This window comes from Neospora caninum, chromosome XI (genome assembly GCF_000208865.1).
Source record: "Neospora caninum Liverpool complete genome, chromosome XI".
Classification (NCBI taxonomy): Eukaryota; Apicomplexa; class Conoidasida; order Eucoccidiorida; family Sarcocystidae; genus Neospora; species Neospora caninum.
The window spans coordinates 235,907-261,806 of NC_018397.1; the positions used below are offsets into that span (position 1 = coordinate 235,907).

General features: G+C 52.2%; 2 protein-coding genes across 2 annotated transcripts; one reads left to right on the forward strand and one right to left on the reverse strand.

The window, feature by feature from the left end:
• Positions 1 to 399: 399 nt before the first annotated feature.
• On the forward strand, positions 400 to 2,196 carry NCLIV_053400 (putative histidine acid phosphatase domain containing protein; the record flags this gene model as incomplete). The annotated part of the gene is made up of 1 exon (XM_003884893.1): positions 400 to 2,196. The coding sequence occupies one exon, from the start codon at positions 400 to 402 to the stop codon at positions 2,194 to 2,196; it is 1,797 nt and encodes a 598-aa protein (XP_003884942.1).
• A 1,821-nt stretch (positions 2,197 to 4,017) lies between these two features.
• NCLIV_053410 (putative peroxisome biogenesis factor 1) lies at positions 4,018 to 11,074 on the reverse strand (the record flags this gene model as incomplete). Its single annotated transcript, XM_003884894.1, has 11 exons — positions 4,018 to 4,998; positions 5,141 to 5,596; positions 5,794 to 5,871; positions 6,133 to 6,214; positions 6,526 to 6,657; positions 7,013 to 7,182; positions 7,421 to 7,460; positions 8,815 to 8,921; positions 9,908 to 10,035; positions 10,344 to 10,425; positions 11,006 to 11,074. 11 exons carry the CDS (start codon positions 11,072 to 11,074, stop codon positions 4,018 to 4,020), a joined length of 2,325 nt encoding a protein of 774 aa, XP_003884943.1.
• Positions 11,075 to 25,900: the final 14,826 nt, after the last annotated feature.

A 25,900-nucleotide genomic window follows, 5' to 3' on the forward strand; every position in this document is an offset into this window, starting at 1 on the left:
TCCCCACATGAACATGGTGGAGTACTCCGTTGCACGGGGTTGAGGGAGGCTTCCGAGACGTTCCTGTAATACAACTATCACTTTTAGGGTGAACTAAAATTTTATTTTTCTGCATTGATTTGCACAGGCTGATGAGTGTATCATTTCGCTTCTAGGGTATGGTAAGTTTCACTTTTGATGCGTTAGCAGGCAGCGCCAAGACTTTGCTCGTCGACCGTCCGTCCAAGTGGGTGCGCATCGGATCGAGTCGGCGTAGAACAAGCCTTGCCGTTTGGTTGACAACAGGGGTGTTTTCTGTTGCTCATATCCGAACGTCCCGAGTCCATCATCTTGGGAGTTTCTTGACTCAATAGCGGCATTAAGAAACGGGTGTTAGTGGGTGGTTTTTTTTGGGACACAATGATGACGCTACTGCGGACCGTAGTAGTTCTCGGCCTTCTTGGCGCGACGTATGTGAGTGGCAGCGTGGACAACAGGGGTTTTGACGATCCTAACGCCCCGCGTGAGTCTGTACAGTTCTGGCGAGCTTGTCACAAGGCGAGTCACTCGCTGACAGATGACATTGGTGTTCCATATGAAGTCGCGGACCCTCCTGAGATACCGTTCCCGGGTGCCGAGCACCAATTCACTTTAGTCGTTCAACGTCACGGCACGCGTCGATCGCAGTACTTATTGTCTCAGTCGCCATACTATAAAAGTACAGTGCCAATCCAGTTGTCGGTTCAAGGTGCGCACGAGCTCCGCGTGTCAGGGATCGAAGTCCGTCGCTACCTTCAGACGTTCATGGGTCATAGTCTGCCTAAACGTTCAGTGAAACGGACCCGCGATGATGTCCTGAGTGAGGCGTGTGGTTTTGATCTTGAGCGAGAGTGTGAAGGTTTCGGCCTCGAAAAGGAGAACTGTACTCCCTCTGGTTTGGTCAACGCGATCGCGAACGTGTTTCCTGAGGATACCTTATACGTCCGTGCAGCGGGACTGCCGAGGACACAATGGAGTGCAGTTTTTTTTCTCGAAGGATTTTATGGTCTCCCGTGGCTGTGCGGTGCGAGGACAGACGAGCTACTTCGAACGTCCACCAGCCGAAACTACGAACGGCGTTGCCTGGTTCGCGAAGTTTGCGATGGGGATCCTGAAAAGGTTCTTCAGTTGCGGGGACGCCATACGGAGACGTGCGCCGCAATCAAGCTTCCGTGCATCCACGTGCCTTTCACGCCTGAAGATGGTTTGACTGTTGGAGCTATGTACAATGCGGTGGCGTACAGCCAAGGGGATGACCATTTCGTGAGGCTGGAAGGTCCGAGGACGTTTGAGCCGCAGGGCCCCCTGAAAGTGGCTGTAGATATCGCCGAAGAAGTCTACGGTAAAGGCGCGTTTGAAGGCAGCGGGGGAGGGTGGAATGCAGGTGAAATGTGGGTGTCGGAAGCTGGATCGGGGGATCCCACTCCAATGATAGACGTGCTAAAGTGGGTCGAGAAAAAGAAGCAGTACTGCCAAGAGAGTGGCAAATGTGACCCGGTGGCTGTGCCATCATATGATTTGCTGATTGAGGACCTGAAAGAGGCATTTCGACGTGGATACAACATCTTATATGGGTCCGGTGGGTTCGCTAAGTTTGTGGCATCTCCGTATCTTTTGTTGTTCACCGCGGTTGCTCGAGGGATTGCCTTCGGCCGACAGGAGGATATGAGAGACCTGCGACTGACGATGGCGGCGGTCAGCGATTTCGACTCAATGGGTGTGAACGACGAGGATGTGCTGAGGGCAGCCATCCAGAAGGTGAAACTGTATGTGCTTTCGCTGCACGACTTCGCGGTGGTCTCCGTCTTGAGCGTTCTCCAGGTGTACAGCGGTGAACTTTCACCGTTCGCATGCCGCTTTTACCTGGAGTTGGTGAAGGCTCCCGGTGGTGACGCGAAGAATGTCACTCCTAGTGGAAAAGCATTTAATGTGGAAGATGGCCTCAATCCAGGTGGCAACGTCCAGTACCCGGAGAACGGTTACTTTGTGCGCGTCCTTTATGGCAAGCCAGGGAAGAAGATGAGTGTTCTGCCGTTACCCTTGTGCGGCAACAAAGACGTTTGTCCACTCAATGATTTTTTGAACATCACCTACGGGCTGTTGAAGTCGAACAGTTTCCTGGATGTGACTGAAGTGTATCGCAACAGACTTCGCGAGCTTTCGAAGACCTTTGTGTAAACAGGTGTGGCGGGAGTGGGGATTCGCGTGACGTTGGTGTCCTATGGGTGTCTTCCATTTATTGACCAAGGACCCTATAGGAATCGACAGATGCGTGGTTCCCCGTCTCTATAGAGTGAAGGCGTCACACAAACGCAGGTGCCTGTCACCGGAGTAGGGTTACATGGTCCCTATAATTCATTTCCAGTGTGCAGCTGGTTTGGTAGTCGGGCATTTTGCGTCACTCCTGTCCTGGATTTTTTTGTCGCGGTGTAAATGCCTTTTTTTTGCGTTGCAATCTGGACAGGTGGTTCCATTTCCACAATGTGGGTGTTCCGTTTCAAATTCGGGGCTTTTTTGTGTTGCTTGAGTTTTGCCTCTCGCTCACATCGCGTCTTCGCCGTGCTTTGCTTGTGGCACGCCAGTCAGAGCTCTGTACATGATAGTGTTAACAGTGCTGCTGACGGTAAATAGCCGTCGTGTATGTTAACTCTGAGAGCGTATACGCTGTTCATGTACAAGCTCTGTTAAGTCGTTGAACAGTGCTTGCCTAAGCGTTCTTCGCGGCGCTTCTTCGTCATTATTGAGCGTCCCACGCTGTCCTCCCGTGGTGGAAGTTGTTTGGATAAGGCCGAAGAGGCTCAGTAGCCACTCCCACCAGAGTGTTGCCGCGACATCTGAGGGAGTTGGCCTTTGGTGTCCAGCTCTCTGGTTGCGCGAGAGAGTATTACAGGCTTCTAGGTCCGTCGCGTCCGTACGTAGAATTTGTCATCAGCTTACTTCGTGGTGACCAACCACGAGCACACAGCACGGTCCCATCGATTCGTTGGTTTGTTGAGTAGTGTGAATGGAAGAAGATCGGAAAGCATGTATGAAGCATGAACGCGATTCTGCGGCTTTTCAAAGGGGCGAGGATCTGAAGTGAGAATGCAAAAGCAACAGCTTCTAAAAGTCGCGGGGACTGTTATGTTAGTGTCCTCTGGAGTGTTTTCCAGCGACAGTGGCGCGACTGGGAACGAAGACAGCTGGTGACATCGCCTTGGGCTTGGATGGGGGAGACCCGAGTATTCTGCGTTGTCTGTGTTCCGCAACACTCAACTATAACACAAACGAAGGCGGAACTCTTACAAAGTGGTACTCGATCCCTTAGCAATGTTTGGTAGAGAGTCCATTGGATCTAGCGCGAGTATGGGGATACTCTGTGGTCGTTACATGAAGGCTGTGGCGTTGTGGAGCAGGGTGGAGAAGCAGGCAAAAACAGTGCCTCCCGTATCTTCCGGAGATGCTGACGTGACCCGACCAGGTTATGGAGCAGCAATGGTGAATGGTTCAATCACTAGCTTACCCCCGGTTTGTGGTGGGTCGATTACCAACTTTCGCTAGGGGCCTTCTAGGAAAAGTTGCCTATAATATATATATATATATATATATATACATATATGCCAGTAGTCAACGAAATACGAATGAAGCAAACATGGTGAAGTAAGTCCATTTGTCTTTACATTTGTAAGCTGAAAATAGCAGATGGGTACGAAAGAGAGCACACTTTCCGATTTCCAGTACTGTCACTGAAGAGGGCGTAGTAGCTAACTTGGTTGTTCGGCAAATAATGGAGAAACACCCCACTAGGACAATTTTGGGCAATTGAAAAGTCCACAAAGCCTTGTCACAAGGACGAGCGCCTGCCATTTATGAGGCCACTATGTAAAGAATGTTGACTAGTTTCAAATCATGGAAAACAAGCAGAGCGGGAGTCGATAAAAGGCAACGTGTATTTTGTTTCATCCATCAACGGATTCGAAAAACATCGATCGAAGATAGCAAGAAAAAAGCGTGTGAGCCCTAAGCTAGCGCCACTCTCGGGAGCCCCGCGCTGTGACACTGGTGCCGTCTCTTCCTCTGGTTTTTCTTCCTTCTCGCTGGCGGCACCTCTGTCGAATGACAACGGTATTCTCTGGTTTCTACAGGCTGGCCGTGGACTATTTTAACATAAGGGCCACATGTACTCCTCAAAGCGGGCGTCCCACTCTTTCGCATCAGAGCAGCAGTGTCAGCGCATCCGGCCCTTGAGGCAGTCCTTAACCTCTGCTGACTCCGCGAGTCGCCATTTTGGCTGTCCTCACTTTTCGGGCTGCTGCTACTGATTTCGCTCCTACTAGACATATTCTCACACCTGTGTTTTTCGACTAGAGATTGAGGTAACCGGGCACTAACGTTTCCTACCCGTGCGTTGTTCAAGTGTCGTTCTGCCATATTGCCACTTCTTCTGTCGCGACTACTTTTTTCCAAATACCGGTGAGTGAGGGAAGCCGTGTTACCAGGGCCCCAATCTGCTACGGCTTCAAACAGCACGTCAGAAGGCCCTTGGGAAGAAACTTTGGCCTCGATAGTGGCGGAATCACATGGGGGTACCAATTCCACAGTGCCTGCAGACAAGAGTGGCAGGCACGAGCCTGATGTGCGCGTGGAAGACCATCGACTGAACGAACCTGTAGAATTGCTTCTAGTCAGATCGACAGAACACGACCGTAGAACGCTTGCAGACATCGAGATGGCGGGGGTGCTTCGAGTGTGTGAAGGTAGAGATAGAGTCCGCCGGGTAAACGCTCTTGTCCCCAGAGGGTGCCTAACGCTCCTGCTTGCTAAAGTCGATTGCCCTGCCTCCCCGGATGATGGCGACGGGCGCTTGTCAGCCGTCGTAGTCGGAAAGGAGGAATAGCAATGAGTTGTAGACTCCGATAGTTTAGACTCAAAGGCGCGGATATCTTCAATGTAGGATGGAGCCAGGAACGGCGCGTAGAGGCGGTGATAACGACGAATCTCCTGAACGTACGTCGGCAGCCCCACACAGGATGGAGAAAACTGTTAGGTTTAGAACAAACTCGCCGGCGGATCCACCTCCCCAATGCTTTTTGCATCTCAACGTAAAACTAACTTCGCAATGGTAGATCGTTCTGTCGCTTACCCCGGGAGTCATCGAGGGTTTTGTGGCAGCGATAGCTGCCAGCAAGTGACGCTGACTAACGAATACCCTTCTTGAGGACGGATCCTGCTGCAGCGCTACCTGCCTTCCCTCGAAGCTTGCGGGGGATTCCGACTCTTCAGTCAACAATTCCACCCTCATTTCTGCGCCGTTGCTGATTTCATCCTTCTTCCTTTCCTCGCGATTCGACGTCCTCAGAGCCTCCTGCATTCCGTCAATGGAGGCAGGAGGCCTGAGTGTCGTGCCAAGCAGCTCATGAACAGCCAGGAGCTGTGCGGACTTCACAGCAGCATGAATGTCTGCTGCCGAGAACTCCCACGGCATGGCTTGCTCAAGGGATTCTAGGGAAACGCCATCAACCAACGTGGTTGTGTTCGTGCAAACCTTTAGAATTTCCAGCCGCTGAGTCGTTGTCGTGGGCAATCCACAATAACATACCTGCGGAACGCGGAAGGCGTAACCAAACAGCTGCTACAACACCCGATGAGCCAACTGACCTTTTACGAGCCTTCAACAAACCTGTTTTCGCATGTGCAGCTAATCAGAAGTCCGACTGCGCTGTGAGTAGCCGCCAATAGCTTGTTTCTTCCCCGCCTGCTGCTGTGAGACAAAGGCCTAGAAAATGCCACTCTCACCTTCTCCAGGCGGCCTGTGCGGAGCAAAGCGGGGTCGACGAGATCGGGGCGGGAAGTAGTGGCTATCACGTAGACGTCCTGCAGTGAGCATGTTACGCTCGCAAGCACATACGCACTAATTCGCTAGCCATCTCGATGTTTATACAACGGGAAACACGTAGAATGCCACTGTTATCCTCCATTCAGCTTTCAAGCTCTGGCAAAGAAGAGTTCTCCGCCGTTTTTTTTCTGTGCGCAATGGCACTCAAGACGAAGGCAAGCGACCTCTTTGGCGACTTCATTTTTTCCAAGAGAACTTACACCAAAAGTCAACGAGACGGGCCCCTCCATTAGTCTCACCTGCCGATCTTCGATTCCATCCAGGTAGCAGAGAAGCTGGTTCACGACGCGGTCAGTCACACCAGAGCTATCACCGCCACGTCTGGGGAATATCGATGTCATGAGACATGCCAGCACAAATCGAGCTTCCGATGACGAAATCGGATGACTCGTCGCAGTGAGGTTACTATGAGCAACGAACCCTCCTCCGACTCACACGAGGCGACTTTTCACCTTACAGACCACGAAAGAATTGAAAGGCGGTTGACTGGCTTTCTGTAGGTCCTCGCAGAAAATGCCTGGCGGGCCACGTCGTCAGGGGCATCACGAGATGCGACAAAACACTCGGCTTACGCGCTCATCCTTCCAACGCAAAATGTGAACTCACAGACTTTCAGAATGGGATCCGCTTACCTGGTCGCCAGAGCATCTATCTCATCAAAGAGGACAATGCATGGCCTTGCCTGTTGAGCCTTGGTGAACACTTTTCGAACTGCTGCCTCGCTTGAACCTATATATTTACTAAGCAGCTCTGGCCCTTTCACCCTGCACGTCAGACAACGGATACAGAGTAGATGCGAACAACAGAGTGAAGCGTCTCATTCTCCTCATGACATTTCCATCCCTCACTAAATATTGGTCTCCATTTTTTTTAACAACATTGTAATTCCGGGGGCGCCCCGTTTCTAGACGAACAATCCGCCGCAGCAACATATCGCATGTGACGAAATTGTCGCATTGCAGCGTCTCATCTGCTAGCAATCGGCAGGACACTCGTGTATTAGCTGTGTGGTAGGCCACTTGCCCCATGGTCACTGGCGAGAGTAATCGAATCTGGCGAAAGCGTGAAAGCTTGCTAGCTTCTGCATCTAAAAGGACCAACCATAACCCAGGCACTCACTCCAAGCATCGCATTTCTTGGTCACCTACAACAGCCTTGGCTACCAAAGTTTTGCCGCAGCCGGGAGGGCCGATCAGGAGAACGCCACGATGAATTGACACCCCTGCTCGTCGTAACACAAGCCCGTAGGTGGTCTCCATCTTGAGCATGTCAATAAGATCTTCTTTCACCTGAAACGCCGAGAAAAACGTATTAAGGCAGCTTGGTTGCTCCAGAAGCAACAGTTCGTAACTGGCGCGGACAGCCCTGTGTGACCACGGCCTTCACTTCTGCCATCCACCACGTTGAGCTCTCAACAACCGTGCACAATCGTGAAATATCTCTCTGCTGTTACGGAAACGGTGTCTAACGTTTCGTACTAAGGCCTTCATCACGAGAAACAGCCGGCCCCAAAAGAGAGATGCCAACCTTGTCCAGACCTCCAACATTCTGCAGCGTCAAGTTGGTCCTGACAAGACAGTACAGAATTCGCACGTCTGGGACAAATGCTCTACCGATATTCCGCATGCGTCCACTTCGTTCTTAACGCGATCCTGATAGAACCGAGCATGTGGTCGTCACTAAAGTTTGGTACGTGAACTCGGAAGGCACGCCCTGGCTTCGTTTCACAGAAGCTGGCTTTGGCAACCTACCGTGTGTTTTGCAGTGAGCCGGCTGTGCGTGGTAAAATGCCGTGTGAAGTGGCTACCCCCAGGGAGAAAGAGGCGAACCCCTACCGTGGCTTTTGCCATCACAAACCCATACCTTCCAGACAAGGCACCTCCTCGAAATCAGTCATTGTTCACATGGTGGTGGCTGTGCCGCTACTTGTTTCATAGAATCATACTGTCTACAATGAATCTCAGCGAATTAGTCCCCGCGTCGACTAGCTTGACATCGAACGCCTAATATCATACTTCAAAAAGTCTTGCAGTTGTAGTGCCCGTGGTATAAAATCGCGGAAGGCTTGTTCGATGTGTCTTCGACGCATCAGCACCCCGTTTCGAGAGTTTCTTTCTTCTGGAGAGGCTGACGTTTGCCTGGTGCTACTGGGCCTGTCAGAGCGCCCCTGGAAAAAATTATGTCGAAAAGGTTCTGTTTCCGCAGGAGAGGCGCGCTCATCGACCTCAGCAGAGGGCCCATGCTGCGCCTCCACAATTGCTTGTCGGAGTAGAGCCTGCACACAATAGCACGATGGATCGTGTCTTGCTAACAAAGGCAGGTGATGTCGGACGTGTCTGGGGCGCAAGTCCCGCAAGTTGGCTACTTGCCACGCAGAACTAGTAAAATTCCTGTTCCGCCGAACGGTGAACGTTTGCATCCATCAGGACTTTCCCTCTCGTAAGTACGGCTTCGGTCCCTCAAAACATTGTTGAATCCTGCAGTCATGTATTGCGCGAAGCCCATGTATCCAGACCAATGGCAGACTTCCAGAGCAGAGTGTTACACAGAATTTCAAGCTGAGACCAGCGACAAACAGTTAACGGCCTCATACTCCTAACACCGCCTTGTAGTGGTATGAGCGGAAATGTGCAACTGTTCCTCTCTACACCTCTTCGATTTGTCATTATTTTGCCGATTTGCACTGCTTTTCCGCATAATCGCTTGTTTCATCCGGAAGACAAAATATTGCAGACGGCAGCCTCTTGTACCTTGAAATCTGCAAGGGAGAATCCCTCCATATTTTGGCTGAGAGCTGCGATGCCTTCCCAGACGTCTGGGTGGACCTGGAGAGGTCTCCGAGTCGGAGATCCGGTTGTAGATGAGAAGCTCCATTTACTGCCTGATACTTTTGCAGATGCTGCATATTGACCGGTGTGAACCATATACGAGAGGCGGCCCTTTGTGATCTCTTCTGCTTGACATCGATGGTGGCGTTGTAGTTGTAGTCGTAGCAAGTGCCGGAGAACTTCGACTCGCTCCAGAGAAGCTGAACGGACGGCACAGAATGGGTGACACGCCCCAGGTGAGTTAGAAGCCAGCAGGATGCGCAAAGCCATGACGATAAATCTGTCTCTCCTTTGCGTGTTTCGGGTCTTCCAGCGCTTTCCACATGACCTCTCTCATCTTGTACAATCCATCGCGAAAACATCTCTTCAAGCAGCGGCGACGTGGTGCGCCTGAGATAAAAACTCTGGCGGCTGGAACGAGAAACGTGCGGATAAACGGCATGAGCAACAGTTTCCGCCGTATCTCGTGACAAATGACATCGATTGACTAGGCGATTTGGTTGACAGAGTAAATGCTGCGCTATCGAGCAGCCTTCCCCTAGCTCCTTAGGCGACAACGGGTTCGGAGCGTCGCTGGCACGACTAACTTGCCGGGTTTTTCAGCTGTATTTTCTCGCCACCGAAAAGCTTCGACGTTCGCAAACTTTGATGTAGTGTCGTAGGGGACTGTGACGTGGCAATAACGACGAGTCCCGGCAGAGGATACACGGCTTCCAGCGTGTTATCGCGGATAGACCGGATACAGGGTTGCCCCGGATCAGTTGAGGCGAATTGGTGATCCATGCTTCCCTTGCAGCAGGATTGAGCTCGACCGTTGATAAAGGCGTCAGCCGCGAGTGTCGGTAGAAGGTCCGCAAGAAATTCAGACAGTTGCATACTCCTCGCTTCCATCAATGACGGGCCAGCAAGCTGATCCGTGGTCGCCGCCCCGCACAACGCGTCCTGCAGCAAGAAACCGTGGTAGTAAAGACCATGTGTGAACTCATCTGAGGTATAGGTGTAAATGCGATCAAAAACCACCCTTTCGGCTTCTCCTGGAAGAAGGAATTCGACGTGGTTGCTGAATTAGTGGCAAGGTCTGTGTAGGCTCTGGCGTGGTACAGACCTCTCTCCGTCAGCGGCAATGGGAGCCGTCTCCGAACGTTGTGCACAGGATATGAGCTCCCGCTCGTCTCGAGACACTAACCAGATCATCGAGGATTAGGAGTGCAGGGGCGTGGAGTGTACAGGCCATCCCGATAGTAACAAGTAAATCCTTGATGATGGGAAACCGTACAGCCTCAGCTGCGAGGAGCTTGCACCGCACCATTAAAACTGAATGACCCAAATAAAGGACAAGCACATCCAAGAAGAGGCACATCACCCACCGGCTGCATCACTAACGCATGAGAGGAAGTTTGTATCTCCCGTTGCTCATCGCCAGAGGATTTCGAAGAAAACCGTGATGGCAGTGCCTCTAGTATTACGTGACCTGCGTCCCCAGCGGGTACCCCTCACCTGGAGTGAGCTTGGACGCTAAGAGGCGAAAACATTGATGCAGTTTGTTATGAGAGATCAGTGTACTCTGACGGGGTCTTAAGCATTGCGGGTACTATTCGCGGGTGACAAAATGTTGAACGTACCAAACAGGCCTGTAGTCTTCGATAATAAGGATCCTGCCGTTCGGCAAAGTGATGACCGGCCTGATCCACTTGGCCCATGGACCTGCAGAGAATCCAGAACAACCGATACCCGAGATTCACTAAACGTATCATACCAAAGACGCACGTAAAGTACAAGAATATGCATGCAGTCCTTGTACGAGTGAGGTGTGATGAAAGCGGACTGCTTCCATAATCAAGCTTATTGTGCTTCTGTCATGGTCTCTTGACGGTACCCACCCAATGTTGTGGAGGGACAGCAAAAACACAAGCGAATAAGCTGGTGCAGTAGTGCCCTGCCACAAACAGAAAAATTAAAAGCAAGTAAAGAACGACTGCCCATAGACCAACAGAAGTGCTCGCTCTGGAGTTCTAGGGTGTTTGCAACATTTTGGGTTTGACAGGACCGCATAAACCTACGAAAATTATGCATCTCTGACCCATCAACGAACACACTGGTCATAATACCAGCAAAGGAAGAGGTGGCGCGAAGAGACACAGCCTCCGCAACGCAGCATCGATGGCTGCCAGACCGGGGGAAAACGAGGGCCAGAGCGTGGAAACTCCTAATCTTCGCAAAACTGGAGCATCAAACAGAACAGCAAGGTGAGACAGAGAAGACGCGTATCAGTACGAAATGACGCCGCTTTAGGAGCAAATAGAAAAAGGGTGCCTTCGGAAGTCAATGCTTGTCTGTGGTGAACATGGAGCATTTCGGTTGGCATGATACGACGACGCGACTTTCAGCAGCGTCGTCGGTAGCCACAGTCAGTTGAGAGGTCCCGGACACGCGTACCCTTGCAGGGCTGGACGCAGGTAGACATGCACAAGCATGCATGCGATCAGAATGAAGTGTTGATATTTTGACCAGATCTTGAACTACGTTCCAGTTCCACAACAACCAATAGCTGGGCACGACACCGAAAGGCGAAGCTATGCTCTGCATGTTCCTGCATGGCGCAGGCAGTAGTTTCGGTCCGCTGTCCTAGTGCAGACATTCCGTGTTGACCATAGGGAAACGCTTTTGCAAACCTTGTTGGCGTTCTCACTCCTTTTGAGATGCTCACCTGCACTCATGAGAGCCTCGAGGACATCACCGAAGACGTCAAGAGAAAAATATTTCGGGTGTAAGGGCGTAGTATCGTAAGGCCTGACGAGGGACGGTAGGGCGAGAGACTCGAGCAAACTGGGTCGGCTCCACACGTTGCAGGCCAGCTCCTCCGTCACCAAAGCTTCACTCTTTAGGATGTTGCCTCTTCTGTGATTGTCTTTCAACTTCCTGTCTCCCAACTCAACGTAGTGCATATCTGCGGGTGCGGCATCAGGGGCCAGATGTTCCACACACTCTAGTTGTATGAGTTGCAGGATCTCGGTTGCAAGCCCAACACGTGGTTGTGATGCCTGTTGACACCTATAAGTTGCTCTTCCATCTGTGCATGCGCCCGCCTGCTTCCCATTGCCGAGTTCATCCATCGTCACAGCAGGTGCCGGTGAGAGCGAGCGAAGAGCTGCTGAACAGAGCCACCACTGAGAATGTGCAAGGCCATGTCGTTCGCTGTTGATAACTAGCCAACGACACGGCTGCACTTCTCCGCTATCTGGGACAAAAGTAGGCGAGTTTTGCTCGGGGAGTGACCTGCGCATATTTTGATGGACCCGACGTTGCATATAAAACCTTGATCTGCATGTAATGCCGACGGCATCCGTCCTTCCAGAAGTTGCACTCCGCTTTGTTTCGAAACCCCGGCTACGATGCCCCAAGCGCCTCGCCACCTCCGCGGCCTCAGCACCAGAGGAAGCTACAAAGACGTGAATTGGGTCGGCAACATGCATAACCAGTTCCCCTTTCTGCAGCTGCTGCAACAGCTTCGCATCGCAAAGCACGTAAGAGGGGTCCGCTGTGACTTCGGGGCTCCGACGGATAGGCGCACAGCTTGCCAGTTCTGAGGCTAACGAACAAAACCCGGGTTCGTTGGGGTTCGAGGAGGGGCCCGAGGTGGCTCTAGTAACGACTGAACCCCAGGGATCTTGGAATTCTCCTGCGCATGTGACGTAAGGCTCACTGTGAACAGACGGCTGTAGGCAATGTGGCCACGTATTGGTCCACGCCTTCGAAATAACAGGCGGTAAAAGACATGGATTCACCAGCGCAACGCGTTTTTCGTTGGTGGGCCCTGCAAGGTTTGCTCCATTGCACGTGTCTGACTTCCGGCGTCTTGTGCAGTCTGTGAGCCGGCAACCGTCGGATCGGTAGGAATCTTTGGAGGCGATTGGAAAAGACTTAAATGAGACCAAGATGTCGATATGAATGAATGCCACCCTACCATCGTTTAACGATCTGCCTTCTGTTTTGGTTCCACCTTGGTGTTCACACGGGCAGAACGAGTTGTTGGTACGCTCCGCAGATGACTGCGCTTGCACACCATTTCCCACACGGTGCTTGTCCTCCAACAGCAGCTCCGAGTGGTCGTCCCGGGATGCATATGTTGTTATGTCGGTTCCCTCAGGATACAGAGATTCAACGGCGTCGACAACCACACAAGGGACAGGTGCCCCATCCATTGATCGGACTGAGATGGGATCAGTGCCCTCCGCCCCAACAGGCTCCATACGCTCCTGTCGTTTCTTGTACAACGTACTCGGAATGAAGGAAGTAGGGCCATCACGATTCTTGCATTCGGCATCAGCATAACTGGTTCGGAGATCTTTGTTGTGATACCTGTTCCTGTCGCCGCAGGAGAATATGGGGCTCAGCTTTGTGTCACTTGGTGCATAGAGATCTTGAAGTCCTTCGTAAAGCAAAGCAGCCAAGGCAGAGTTTAATCCAGGGTGGTCCGGCTGTGCCCCGTGCGTTTCGACATAATCTACTTGTCCCAAATTGTTGGGTATCCGATCAATCCTCCTAGCTGTTTGACTTGAATAATCTCCGGGGGGTTCTCGCCAAACCGCTTCAGCGTCTCCATTACGGTAGCTGAATTGATTTTCACGTTGAGAGGCGTGACCAGACCTTCGGTTCTGATGCGTGTCTTCTGGGGACTGGCGCGCCCACAGATCAGTCAAGTATGCGCGCCTTCCCGAGCATTCGCATTCTTGATCCATAGGAGGTAAGGGGAGACATACTGGTAGTATGAGCCCATCCCACAAAGCAAACGGATAATGTGCGCTATCCATTTCTGACCGTCGATTGTAGCCACAGCAACGCAGCGAGGGAGAACTAGTGACGGCACCGACACCAAAGAACGTTTGGTTTCTCAGTGCTTCAACCACAGCCTGCCGCAGCCTCGCACGCCCTCGAGCGGTCCGAAGAAAAGGTAAGATGCTGGCGGTGATGCAAGGCCGTGCTCCTTCCGTTTTGCCTGAGCTGGCCTGCAAGCCATCAACGTGACCTGGAAGTTTCCCATCTTGATATGTCAGTTCTAGTTGTGTCATGTGGGATCCAGGTGCCGCTGGACATTCAGCATGCATCTCGCTGAGAACCGGGCATAAAGGAGTGAGGCAGAGTGACCGTGGCAAGGTAGGCAACGAAGTGCACACGGACACGCATGCACAACTGGATATGGGGAACTGATAAATCCGCCGTAAATACTGTGGCATGGCTATAGAGCCTGGCCCGATACGGTAGTCAGGGACGGCTCTCACTAAAACCAGACTGCCTCCGTCCTCTTCACTCGACTGCTGCCGGTGGGGAGCCCGCGTCGACACCCAGAGATACGCCGCATCGCAGCGAGTTCCATTCCTTAAGGAGGAGCCGGCATTGTACATGGAATGGCTATAGCTATCTGTGACCTGATGATAGAGCAGATCTTCAGCAAGATATGCTCGTACCCAAGGCTGCTGACTTCTGAACGCCAGCACGTGACATGGGTGCAGCAAGCAGCAGAAATCCGCGGCACGCCCGCAAGATGAGGTGCTGACCGTCCGCGCATCCTGACGATGTTCATGCAGGGACTGGGCCGCCGGCTCCGATGTTAAAATACGTCCGCGACTATTATCGTCTGTATCCTGTCCCAACCCCACTTCGGGACTAGCTTTTGCCTGGTAAGGTTTTGAAACTGGATATGGCACAACTCTCATTAAGAAGAGAGATTGACGCGATTGACTTGCTCTCTCGTCGACGGCATTGTCACTGGCACTCGTAAACAACCCGGCAACGGCCCGATGCTTGTCTCGACAACTCGCGATAGGAATCGCCATCCCTTCTGCCGAATGACCACCAGCAATTTTCCGCTGAAATCCCCGTGTTTCGTGCGTCCCAGCGAAACGAAACGAAGGTTCACGCAGACGTCCCCGGAGGGCTGGACGGTGCCGAGCGTTAGGCTTACTAGAGAACGGTTGCACATGCAGCTCGGTATCACGCCCCAGAAGAACAAAGGGTGGCCTCAGCATCGACAAGTGTGTACTCCACAGATCACTTCGCAAGGCTCTGTTTCCAGTGTTCTGCTTCCCAGCGTCTTCGCTGTTTGGCTTCCCTGACTTCGGTCGTGACGCTGACCCCGTAGCCGTTCTTGACGTTGTTGAGATCACCGTTGCAGCTTGCTCGTGTACTACAAGCAGCTTTGCAGGTCGCTGCCCCTTATGTAGCCAGATGGGGAAAGGAAGCTCTGGCATGAGCACAGCCGTTTGGAGCAGGAGCCTCTCCTCGATCTCCTCGGCCTGAAGCTCCACGAGGTCCCAGTCTGCTTCAGTCGCAGGGCGTACTTCCACGCAAGCAGGCAGCAGGTGTTTTACCAGTGACGTTCGGATAACTCCTGTTGGTGGGGACAGGGCATCGAGCTCTCCACAATTTATGGAAGACGACTGATGCGCTAAATCTGGAATATTGTCTAGAACCACGAATGAGACGTCAACATAATCCCATTGGTGAAGACCGTAGCACTCGCAGAGACCGGACGAAATGCCGAGGAAGAGCGGAGGCTCATTTTCATGCGAAGCTGGAGCACAAAACTCATCGAGTGCCGCCAGGGTGCTACGTTTTCCACCTGGGGGTCCTCTTTTCAGCATTTCCACCATCAGGGAACTTTCGTCGTCTGCCGTGAGGAAGCCGCCGACCCAACCAGCATAGAATGTTTTATTCATGTCTCTGCCTTTTGGATGAGGCATTCCATCAGCATCTGCGCCCAGTCCATATGCATCATCATTCTCTCTCTGGCGCCGTACTGTCCCTCTCATATCCCTATCTTTGGGCGCACCACATGCAATCTTTGTCTGCTGTCCTTTAACCACGAGCTGCAAAACACAGCAAAAATGTTGGTTTCGTTCACGAAGAGGGAGCAGGATTCGAGAGAGTTTCGCGGATGGTGTAACGTAACATGATTCAATCGGCAATGAAGCCACACGCACCCCCCTGGCCACAACAATAGTGGTCAAATCATGAAAAACTGTACGCCCCTGATCGTGGCCAGTTACCCTTCCAGCGCCTGAAGCGGGGGAGTACCCGCGATCCCCGCCTGAGAAACAGGACACAACCATTTTGGTGGGAAAGGGAAATTACTGTGCACAGAGTAGGCACATCCGCAAACGAATGAACGATCCGAAGCGATCTCCGAGTACCGGCATCGGTTGATCTAAAAATAGTGTTTTACCTAACGTACAGTAAGAACTTTTTGACACGTACGACAGCGTACGTAGAGACGGAGTAAGACCCGACTGGGCTAAGTCGAACAAGCGGAAACATGCAGTTAACACCGCGAAACCCACAAGTGCATTGAAGGAACATGAAGCCGACACGATCACTCGCCTCCTCGTTTCAGCACGCACTCGTTGGCAGGTGTCTCCAATGCGAGGCCACGCTGCAAAACTCTCAACAGAGTTCGGATCTAGACCACTCATGAGGACAGGCCTAATTCTTATCAGCCAACGACACTCGCCGAATGGCCAAAAAGATCACGGTCGCCCAGTTTGGTGCCACCCGCAGCGCTGGCGGGAAGCGCTGGCATTCTAGTTTTGCTCCGTGTCCGGAAATGCCTCACCTTCAGAAGCCTTCTTCTCATCACTGTTTCCTGCAAGATTAACCGTTTCACGAACACCAAAACGGTCATGGCAACCGTGAACAGCATAGGACGCGGTGCAACCCCCCTCCCACAGTCTCGTCGCCACCAGACAGTCTCCCCAAGACGAGATAACTGACGCATTCTCAAGAAGCTCTAATTGCCCCCGATGACACGTCGGAAAGCCATTTTTCTTGCGGCTATTTGTGGATATCTGTCAGTTGCGTCTGCGGTTATACAGTTGTACAACAGACGCCAGTGCCGTTGTATGCATTGAACACACTGCCACTGCACTGTCTTGTTTGCTGCAACAGAGGAGCATCGAAACGCAGACTTCAAAGGTCATAAGGGGAAACAGTGGCAGCGCGCTATGTACTGTCGGGGCGTACTCGTTTCCTATGCCAGCTACATATGTTCCGCTCCTTTAGCAATGTGTCCCAATTCCTACACGCACTGCTACTCGTGTGAGATTAAACCAACCAAATCGCATCGCGTCTTCCAAACCTTTTTCGAAGCAGAAGCCCACTGACACATTATTACAGACGCACGAATACCACCGGTCACCCCCTCACTTACTTTCGACGCCTCATGCATGCCGGGCCCCCTGGTGTAGTCTAAAATTCACCCTCCTCTCTCTCCTCCGTCTCAGGTAGTCGCCGCTCTGCATTTACCGAGAAGCTCACAATGCAAGGTCAGGTCACTATACACTAGAGCAGCACTGATGTAAGATAAACGCTTGAATCGTGTGCAACTGGATACGCAGGGGACCAAGCACATTAGTAGCGAACGATTCGTGGGACCAACAATGATAGGCTGAAATCTTCACGGAGAATCAGTGCCAGACGCATCTATCCGGGGGCAGCAGGGATGACTCATCACCTAGAGTGTGAAAATTTGAAAATTAGGTAGATGGTAACTATTGCTCTATGAACAAAATAAAGCTCCGGTTCCTGGGGCTGGGATGTATAACACGAAGTAGTGCCCCCTCTCGTTTTCGAGGTTGATTGGTGTCCGGCAACCTCACCGCTGCCTGGCTTGATAAAGTGATCATCTTCTGCAAAATTTCGCCAAAATGCGACTCACCAACTCCCCGTTCCGTCCACTCATCACTGTTTCCCCGAGAACCACAGTCACGGTGGTAGAATATTGACGATAAACCGAGGGAGGATCCAATCAGGGCACCAATGGTTAGGGTGGTGTCAATTGGTTTGCTGCGTTCATCCGTTTGATGACACTGTTTCCCCAAATCCCGTGTAACGCTGTAGATCTCTGGGGACACATGAAACCCACAGCCATCCGCCCCCCCCCCCCGGACTGTTCCATGGCGTCTGCGTTTGGCCGACGAGGAAATTAAGCGAGCACGTTTCGCAGGAAAACAAGTAACCAATGGTGCGAAACCACATCTGCGTAGTGCTTTGTTTTTTTTCCTCTTACGTTGACCTGAGTGATTTTTGATTTTGCAATTAGGTTCGCTTCCCGCGTTCATCCTTTTCTGGGAGTCGAGCTATGAGCAAACACTCATTCGGAGAGTCTCCGGATGCACATCTACTTCCGCAGGGAAGAGGACGCTACTGCGTGCTGCAGTCGTTCGCGGTCTTCTTGGCTTAGCTCTTGCGAGCAGCAACACACATGCAGGGAGACGAGACACGGTGTGCAAGTTGTTGGCTTTCAGACTCGGGGCTCGTGCAGACCCATGATTGTCTGTTTTAGAAGAAGGTGGCCGGATACAAAATGTCACTACCATTAAATTGGGTTTTCTCTGTCAGAGTTGGCTGTTCGTCATGTGCCTGGGCGCTTTTTTGAGTGTGTTTTTCGTCCGTCAGTTTGTGCGTGTGTGTGAATCCAGCATTTGCAACTGTTGTTGTCGCCATAAAAACCGCTTGTTTTTCTGCCAGGTAACTGCGCATTTTTCGTCATTCAACAGCACCAGATCTCCTGACCCGTACGGTGAAGAACGGCCGGAAAGGTTATGGGTTGGTTCCTTATCACAGTACAACATAAATGCAGACCGGGCAAGAATTGAAGCTTTGAAGAGGCCCGTTCTCGCTTCCTAGTCAAAATGATTTTCTTCCTTCTGCCCATGAGTAACTTCAACTCAGACCCGCTTACCTCGTTGTCGAACACAGACAAACTTGTTTGGTTGAGACATTCTACCCTTTTTGTCGTGCTTCCGTCAAAGACTTTAAGCGGGGGAGGGCCTGGTGAGTGCAGCAGTAAGACGCTGAACAATGTGCCCGCCTGCAATGTGGATACTTTTTACAGTCAGGTTTGTCGTTTTTCCCGTTACTACAGATGAGAAACAGATTCAGTAATGCATACATGAGAAAGGTACCTTCACGTGCGGGTTGCTTATGGTGTTGGGCGACGCTACAGTAGGCAAGACCACTTTCGCCATGATGCGCCAGTCTGTTTTCGGGGTTTTCACTGTTTTTATTTTCGTGATGACTGTTTGCACTCGGCGCTTCCGGGAAAAGAGGAACTTGCCGTCTTGCTATTCAAAGGTTTCGAAGCTTTTTTGCTTAGTTTTGACTCACCGTTGCATTGTCCGGCATACCCCGGTCGTGAGAGTCTTTGCCTCAGTGTGGTATGCCTTTTGTAGACTGCAGCTCGTCCGCGTACCGGAGTTATCACGCCCCTGGTTTGATCTCTTGATACTATAGTTAGCAAATCTGCTCTTAATCGTCGAGCGCCTGGAGAGACGTGACAAGTCCGAATTCTTGCACACTTAGACTCCCCCCGGGACATGTACACGCGTTTATATTGATGCACAGTTTTACGTACACACCGTAAATCACATACCCGTCTTGAGGAGAGCTGTAACCAGTGCTTTCTGTTGTTGTTGTTGTTAAGACGAGGCAGCATTTGGGGCGCGCATCTGGCTTTCCGAGCAGCCCAGGCTTTTTGCAAATGGAAACGAAAACAAGAGGCGGAGCCCGTAACGAAGACCTCTCAGCTCGATGGCTCCTCCCGCATGTGCTCACTTGTACCAGGGGAGCCACTTGCCGGGGAGGACCGGGAAACCGGAAGAACTTCAAATGGGTCAGGAGACTTTTCCTCCACTACAGGGAAGTGAGAAAGAAACGCCAAACGGAGTTGTGCTGTCAAGTAGAAAGCATCCCACTGTGGCTCCATGGTCCGTGAGCCCCACATCGTCCTTTGTCACCAGGCCTCAGGATCAGTACTATCAGCATCGGCTGTCTGCTTCCCCGGCTTCTTTCTCGTGTGTATCACCACTATCTCTGAAGGAACGAGGAGTGTACCTACGACACCAAGGCTGCAACCCTGCCTCCGTAATACCAGCCTCGTCATCTCCTGCAGTTGACGGTCGATCCACTGTATATTTTGCAAGAGGACCTGCCTCTTCTCCCGTTACCAGGGAACCAGTTCTGCACGGACACCGCTCTGGAGATATTACTACGTGGTGTCAAGCTTCCGTGAAAAAGACACACCGACAAAATCCACTCGTACCAAAAACGGAGGAACACAAAGCCTCGTTTCGGCATTCTTCCCACGATCTGAAGAGAGTTGAAGGTGTCGTTCCTCGAATCGGAAGAAACGAGGGGGAGGGTGATAGCATAAAAGCTATCGTACCTGTTTCCTCACCGTCGTCTCTCAGGGCACCTTCCACGATTATCACGGACCGAGTCTGCAGAGTTTTTGGTGCCACGGAGCTGCAGGCAGTTAATGCATGTTCTGGAATCGCAGATGGAACTGCCAAAGGAGACACAGCACCCACCAAAACCGACACCGAGATTCTACCGTCATACAACATGGCTGCGGGAGCCGCAGCACCGGCTGGAAACATCATAGCAGCAGACGAGAGAAACACGGTTCGAGCAAAAGCCCTTTTATCTGTTGAACAGAGAAGCGAAGATGAATTCGTTTCGCCATCAAAGAGTCGGAAACGCCAAGCGAGCTTATGTTTCAACCGGTCCCCCGTGCTACTGGACAAAAGACCTTCGAGCGTTTCCGAAATAGAGTTTCCACACGCCGAAGAAGAAACGCATTGCGGATATATCCAGAACCCCATCGCGTCCGGTGTTTCTTTTGAGGAGCGTCCCGACGTTGTCTCGCTGGAACGTAGAGTATGGGAGACTTCATCTTTGTCTAGTGTCGTGATGAACGAATCTTCTTGGCCTTTATCTATGAACAGAAGCTACGAAAAGCACAATTCTGGACCTCTCAACTCCATGGCCCGCAGAAGGGGCCATGCTCATTCACAAGACGGGCCTGCGGCTTCTGTCCAGTCCTGGCAAAGGACCACCTGCAAGGGTTGCAGTAGCAGTGGAGCTCGGCCGGCACTTGTGTCACAACGTCTGACGACAGGGGAGGCAGATCACCATGTCCCCGCCGGGACGGTAACTGTTTGCAGGGGACGCTCGACCTGCCGCCTTCCTCGGTCGTCGTCTTTTGCGACTTCCAGTTGCTCCGTTTCCTCCCATACCTCGGGTGCTTCCGCCCTGTCGGCTATCAGGAAAGCGTACGCGGCGATAAAATCAGCTCGTGCTTCGTCACCGAGCAACGGCGGTCCATCGGCTCCTTCGTTTTGCAACCACGGGGAGATGGAAAAATCTCAACGGACGACTTCTTCGTCGCTTTCACCGACAATATGCGGCCGTGCGAGACCGCCAGGAGAAAAAGAGGCGTTCTACCCACACCGGCTATCTGGGGGAAAGACACGATTCTCTGTCGAAAAAACTAGTTCGTATCCCTATTCAAGGAGCTGCCAAACGGAGCTTAGCTATCGACACGATTCAGCCTCGGACGCACACTGCCTCACACCATTTCAAGCAGAACTCAGACTCCAACAGCGAATATCTTCAGAGCGCCGCAAGCCAAATGTCTACCTGTCCCTGCTGAAGATGCTAGAGGTGTCTTCTACCAATTTTAGTAACTTGCAACAAAAAGAAGAGTGTCATATGAAAGGCCACAGACGACGTCCTAACGTTTTCTACGAAGCAGACGGGGGTAACGCAAATAGAACCTGTGTCGAAGGTGGCACTTCGGATAGCCACCTTGTTTGTCGAACGTGCGGGAATGAACGAGATCACGAAACAGGGAAAAGTCCGAGTTTTCCGGTAGAGACACCCGGCCATGCCAGCCGTCGCCTCCGGCCCTCTGCGTCACAGCCTTCGGCCCCGCAAGGAGAAGCAGCTCAAAATTGTGAGACGGGGGAGACAGATACGTATCCGTCTTTCGTGACGGGTAGTAGTCATAGAGGGGAAGGCAAAACAGACGCAGCTGAACGACCTATGAGCATCAGCAACGTTGCAGTTGTAGGAGATCCTCAACAGTCAACCGGGCGCCCAGGATTGAATTTAATCGAAAGGGCAGATTTTCGTCAGCTCGGGGACGCAGCTGCGCAGCCCCGTGCAGCGTTTGAAACGATGAAAACAGCGTACCAACTCATTCACCAAGACCCCGATGAGCAAATTTCGACGCCCCCCGCAGACTCGCCTTGTCTTGCCTGTCTTAAGAGGGCCATTGAAGGAGACTACAATTCCGAAGCTGCAGGGGCAGGATTCTCGGAGGACGATCACTTCTGTACCGCTCGAGAGTCTTTGAATACATATAGTGTGCGACTGTTGGAGGGGCGTCAAGCCTTGAGTTTGGAAGATGGAAAGAAAGAGTGGGAAATGGATGTGCACGCACAGCGGAAGACAGGAAGCGAAAAGAAGGGGCACGAACACTGCGAGGCACCACGTGCAGTAGAGAGTGTTTTGGATCTCGTACCGTCTGAGACACTAGCGGATCATACAGGAAACGGAGATACTGTCGTTTCCAGTGCTGAACGCCACGGTTCCTGTGCGCTTCTAGGTGCTTCAGGGACGGTGAAACGGGGAGTTGATGGACAAAGGTTGCCGCCACCTGGAAGAGAGGGAGAGACAATGGGAGACGAAACAAGAGTGGACGAGGTTAAACCTGGAAACGACAGCGCAGCCGATGACGAAATACGCGGCGACAGAGAGGCGAACGTTCACTTTTTTCAGAATGAAGTGGGACATAGGACGGTGGTTGCTGCGAGAGAAGAAATCGTACGAGTTTCTCAGTCGCATGAGGGGGGCAAGAACGACAGGGTAATGGGGCCGAAGGACGGTGCGGACAGAGATGCGGAGAAGAGGGAAGAAAGTAATGAAAGGTCTCGATGTTATGCAAGGATGCTGATGTCGTTACGGCAGAATGGTCACCGAGCTGAAGGTTCGGTGAAATCGAAATTAGCGCAGGCCGATGGGGCTCCTGCTCCCCTGGTCTCTATGTACCCAAGGAACCAGAACCGAAACAGAACAACTGATGCTGGATGTGATGCTGAATCGAATAAGCTCCTTGCACGACGGGTGTCACGCAATATACAGGAGACATGTGTTGCAGGAATTCCCCAGTGTCGTTGCATTCCTTGTCGACCACAGTCCTCTTCCGCTTCATGCCTGAAGGAGCGCTCTGAGCCCAGCGGCCTCCCTCTCTCACAGCCGTCCATCCCTGCTCCTCTTGACTCGCCTTCCTGCTCTTCCAGCTTTTTCCCGTCCACCAAGGCAGTGAGAGCTGTAAGAGACGAGGGTACGAAGGTGAGCGACGCTTTTAGTGTTTTCACCGAAGGAAGTATTTCCGAGTCTTCTCGGGCTTCCTCTTCAGCCACAGCAAGCACGAGAGCATCCACCTGCAGCGCTTTCCGCATTTCTAGTGTGCGGGGGGCTTCTGCTGACGTTGCTTCTGGAGCTCGTACTTCTAGATTCTGGAACGAATCTGGAGACATGTCGGTAAGCACAAAAACTGAAGTAATCAGGACGTCTGGTAAAGGGGCAGATGGTGGATCCAAACACTTAACCTGTGTCGGGCGCAGCGACACCGCTTCACTCCTATCTGGAACTCCAGCCCGAACATGCTTCACATCAGGAGCAGCTGGGTCTTGTGAGAAGTTTCCGGGGCGACACTCGGAAGGCGAACTGGAATCAGTGGACTTTCTGCAGGGTTTCGGGAGGACGAGGGGCAATGTAACAATACCTACCGCGTGCTCTGATACTGAGACGGTTGTCGCGACAGCCCGCATTCATATGAAGGAAGCACCCGGACGGCTGTCGTGTGGGAAAAGGGAAGAAAGAAGTAAAGTGGTAGGTTTCACCGCCTTATCGGAATCAGGTGGAGAAGGGTCAAGGCATTACGGACGCGTAAACCAAGCCGTCGATGTGCATGCCTGTGCAGTGACGAAAGGCTCAGGGAACGGGGCGCGGCAGTCACTGGAGAACACTCCCCACAGCACCGTTCAGCAAGCTAGCGCCAATGCTGGGTACCGTGGGCCACCAGTTGGGATAGCGCCGATTGTCTCCCTGAAGACCTCGAAAGCAGCGAAGCCAAATGATTATAATGTGGATGACGAGGAAGAAACGGTTAATGTGACAGCAAACGACAGACGAGGCGATGACGCAGAAGCACCTCTTGCCGGGAGGTGTCTGAGAGATCCTTCGACGCCACCTGTGGAGTGTCAGGGGATTTACAACCATGAGAGGCACAGTGGAACGGAAAGTGAGGAACGTAGTATTTCACATGATTTGATTTGCAACTTGCTCGCTCGGGCGCAAAAACTCATTATTACGGATGGGGTACCGACGGTGCTGAGTGACCAGCGTTCTGATGCTTCCCTTCAGGCGGTCAAGGGAGCGGATTCATTGCCCAGGGCAAGCTTCAGAATGCAACAAATGCAGCCTGAGCAGGTGCAGAGCCTTGCTGACCAGGGCGCAACCTCGGACGTATCACGAGGTTCCTCGTCTTCCCCTACAAAAGAAGAAACGTCCCTGCTTTCTGGCTGTCGGTGCCACACTCACAGACCTATATCGACCCGCAACACACCGGATCTGTCCCCGTTATCCACAATGTCCTCCAGCGCAACACGACTTTCCCCGTATGGGGAACGGCCTACTGTGACGCAAAGCTGTGATAAGAATCCCATTGTGGATGGCAGCTGGGACACTATTTCTCCGAGCGGGCCGACAACATCAAAGGGGGCACCGGGGCGTGAAACCGTGTCAAGAGATGCACATTCTCTGGACCGAACACGGTCTCAAAATGAGGGAAAACGATTCACTCGTACTTCGCACGGAGGGAAGACTAAAATGTGGAGCCCCCAAACGAAAACAAAGCAAATTAGAAGGGGACGCCTCGGTTCACATCTCGTGTGGAATATAGCCGAGACCGATAGGAGTAGAGTAAATGGTGAATCTCCGACCCCACCACGAGGAGTCGCTGTGCGTCGCGAGGGAAAACTTTTCAGGAGTTACACGAGAGGGACCCTTGATGAATGCCATGGTAACCGGCTTCGGGTAGAAGATGAGGAAACACAAAGGGCAAGAGGCGCACACCAGCTTAATGGTGTGTCAACGAAAACGAAACACGGGACAGAGGGTTCCTCTGGTGGCCTTCCGGCATACTCCAGGAAAAGGCCTCCCTCCCCAGAGCTAATCGGCGTGTACATACCGGATCCAGATGACGATGATCTTGAAACAATCTTAAGCACAGAGAATGACGCAGAACATCCAACATCACAACTGGTACCAGGCGTGGCTTTCACTGCAAAACCGATAACGTCAGTACGAGAGAGTAGAAAGGAGAATACAAGGAGAGGCGCGGCAGAGCCTCTGTCTGATAGTTTTGGTAACGCAACAAACAGCGAGGTCACTCTGCCACCGATTCCCTCCTATGCAAAGGCTCCTGGCGTCAATGCCGTTGCTGACTCGAGTCCTTCTTTACCAAACTCCATCCTCTGCGCGACGTCTGCGGTCAGAACCTCACCTTCAAAATCGACAAAATATCCTTCCTTGTTTCGTCAGCAGCATTATGATCCCGGGGATAAAACTGACCATGGTGGCGGTGGCGCTAAATCTGCATATGTATGTGTTGCCAACGAGGTGCCTTGTTCCACAAGGATGGTGGGTAACTCTCGGCTTTTCACTTGGCTCTTTCCGACTCCCAGTGCGGAGTTAGGAGTTCGACCAACCTCCTATGGAGACGGCGACAGGGACATCCCCACCGGAGAAAGGCATCATACGCAAGAGGTTAGAAACAGCATCTTATATGGAGGAGAGGGCGTGCTGGAACAGGGCAGAGCAGATGAGAAAATGAGATGGGCCAATGGCAAAGAATGTACTCGCGTCATACCGGAGTCTTGGGAGGAGCGTATCGCAGCTACAAGAAGGAGCGTACGGGAGCAAATGGGACATCTCTTGCAAGAGGATCAAATTCGTTGGAAGGTAGAAACGTGCATGGCTGGCGTTTTTGATAGACTGAGTGCAAAATGCAAGTGCTGCTGTGGGGGAACTTGGCAAAAAATGAGCGTGGAGCGGAAGCAGCGGTGTGGACAGATCACATTTTGGACGCTGGCAGGGACGCTGGTTGTGCTTATTTTCATTGCTGTCATTTGCCTTGTCAGTGCCAAGGTCCTCAACGACACAGAATGAGAGGAGGAGAGAGGTAGTGACGCTCAGAGAAAAGTGTGCCGTCAAAACGCGTGAGCCCTTGCAGCTGACTGTGGTTGTTATGTTGACATACCTAGCGATTTAGAGC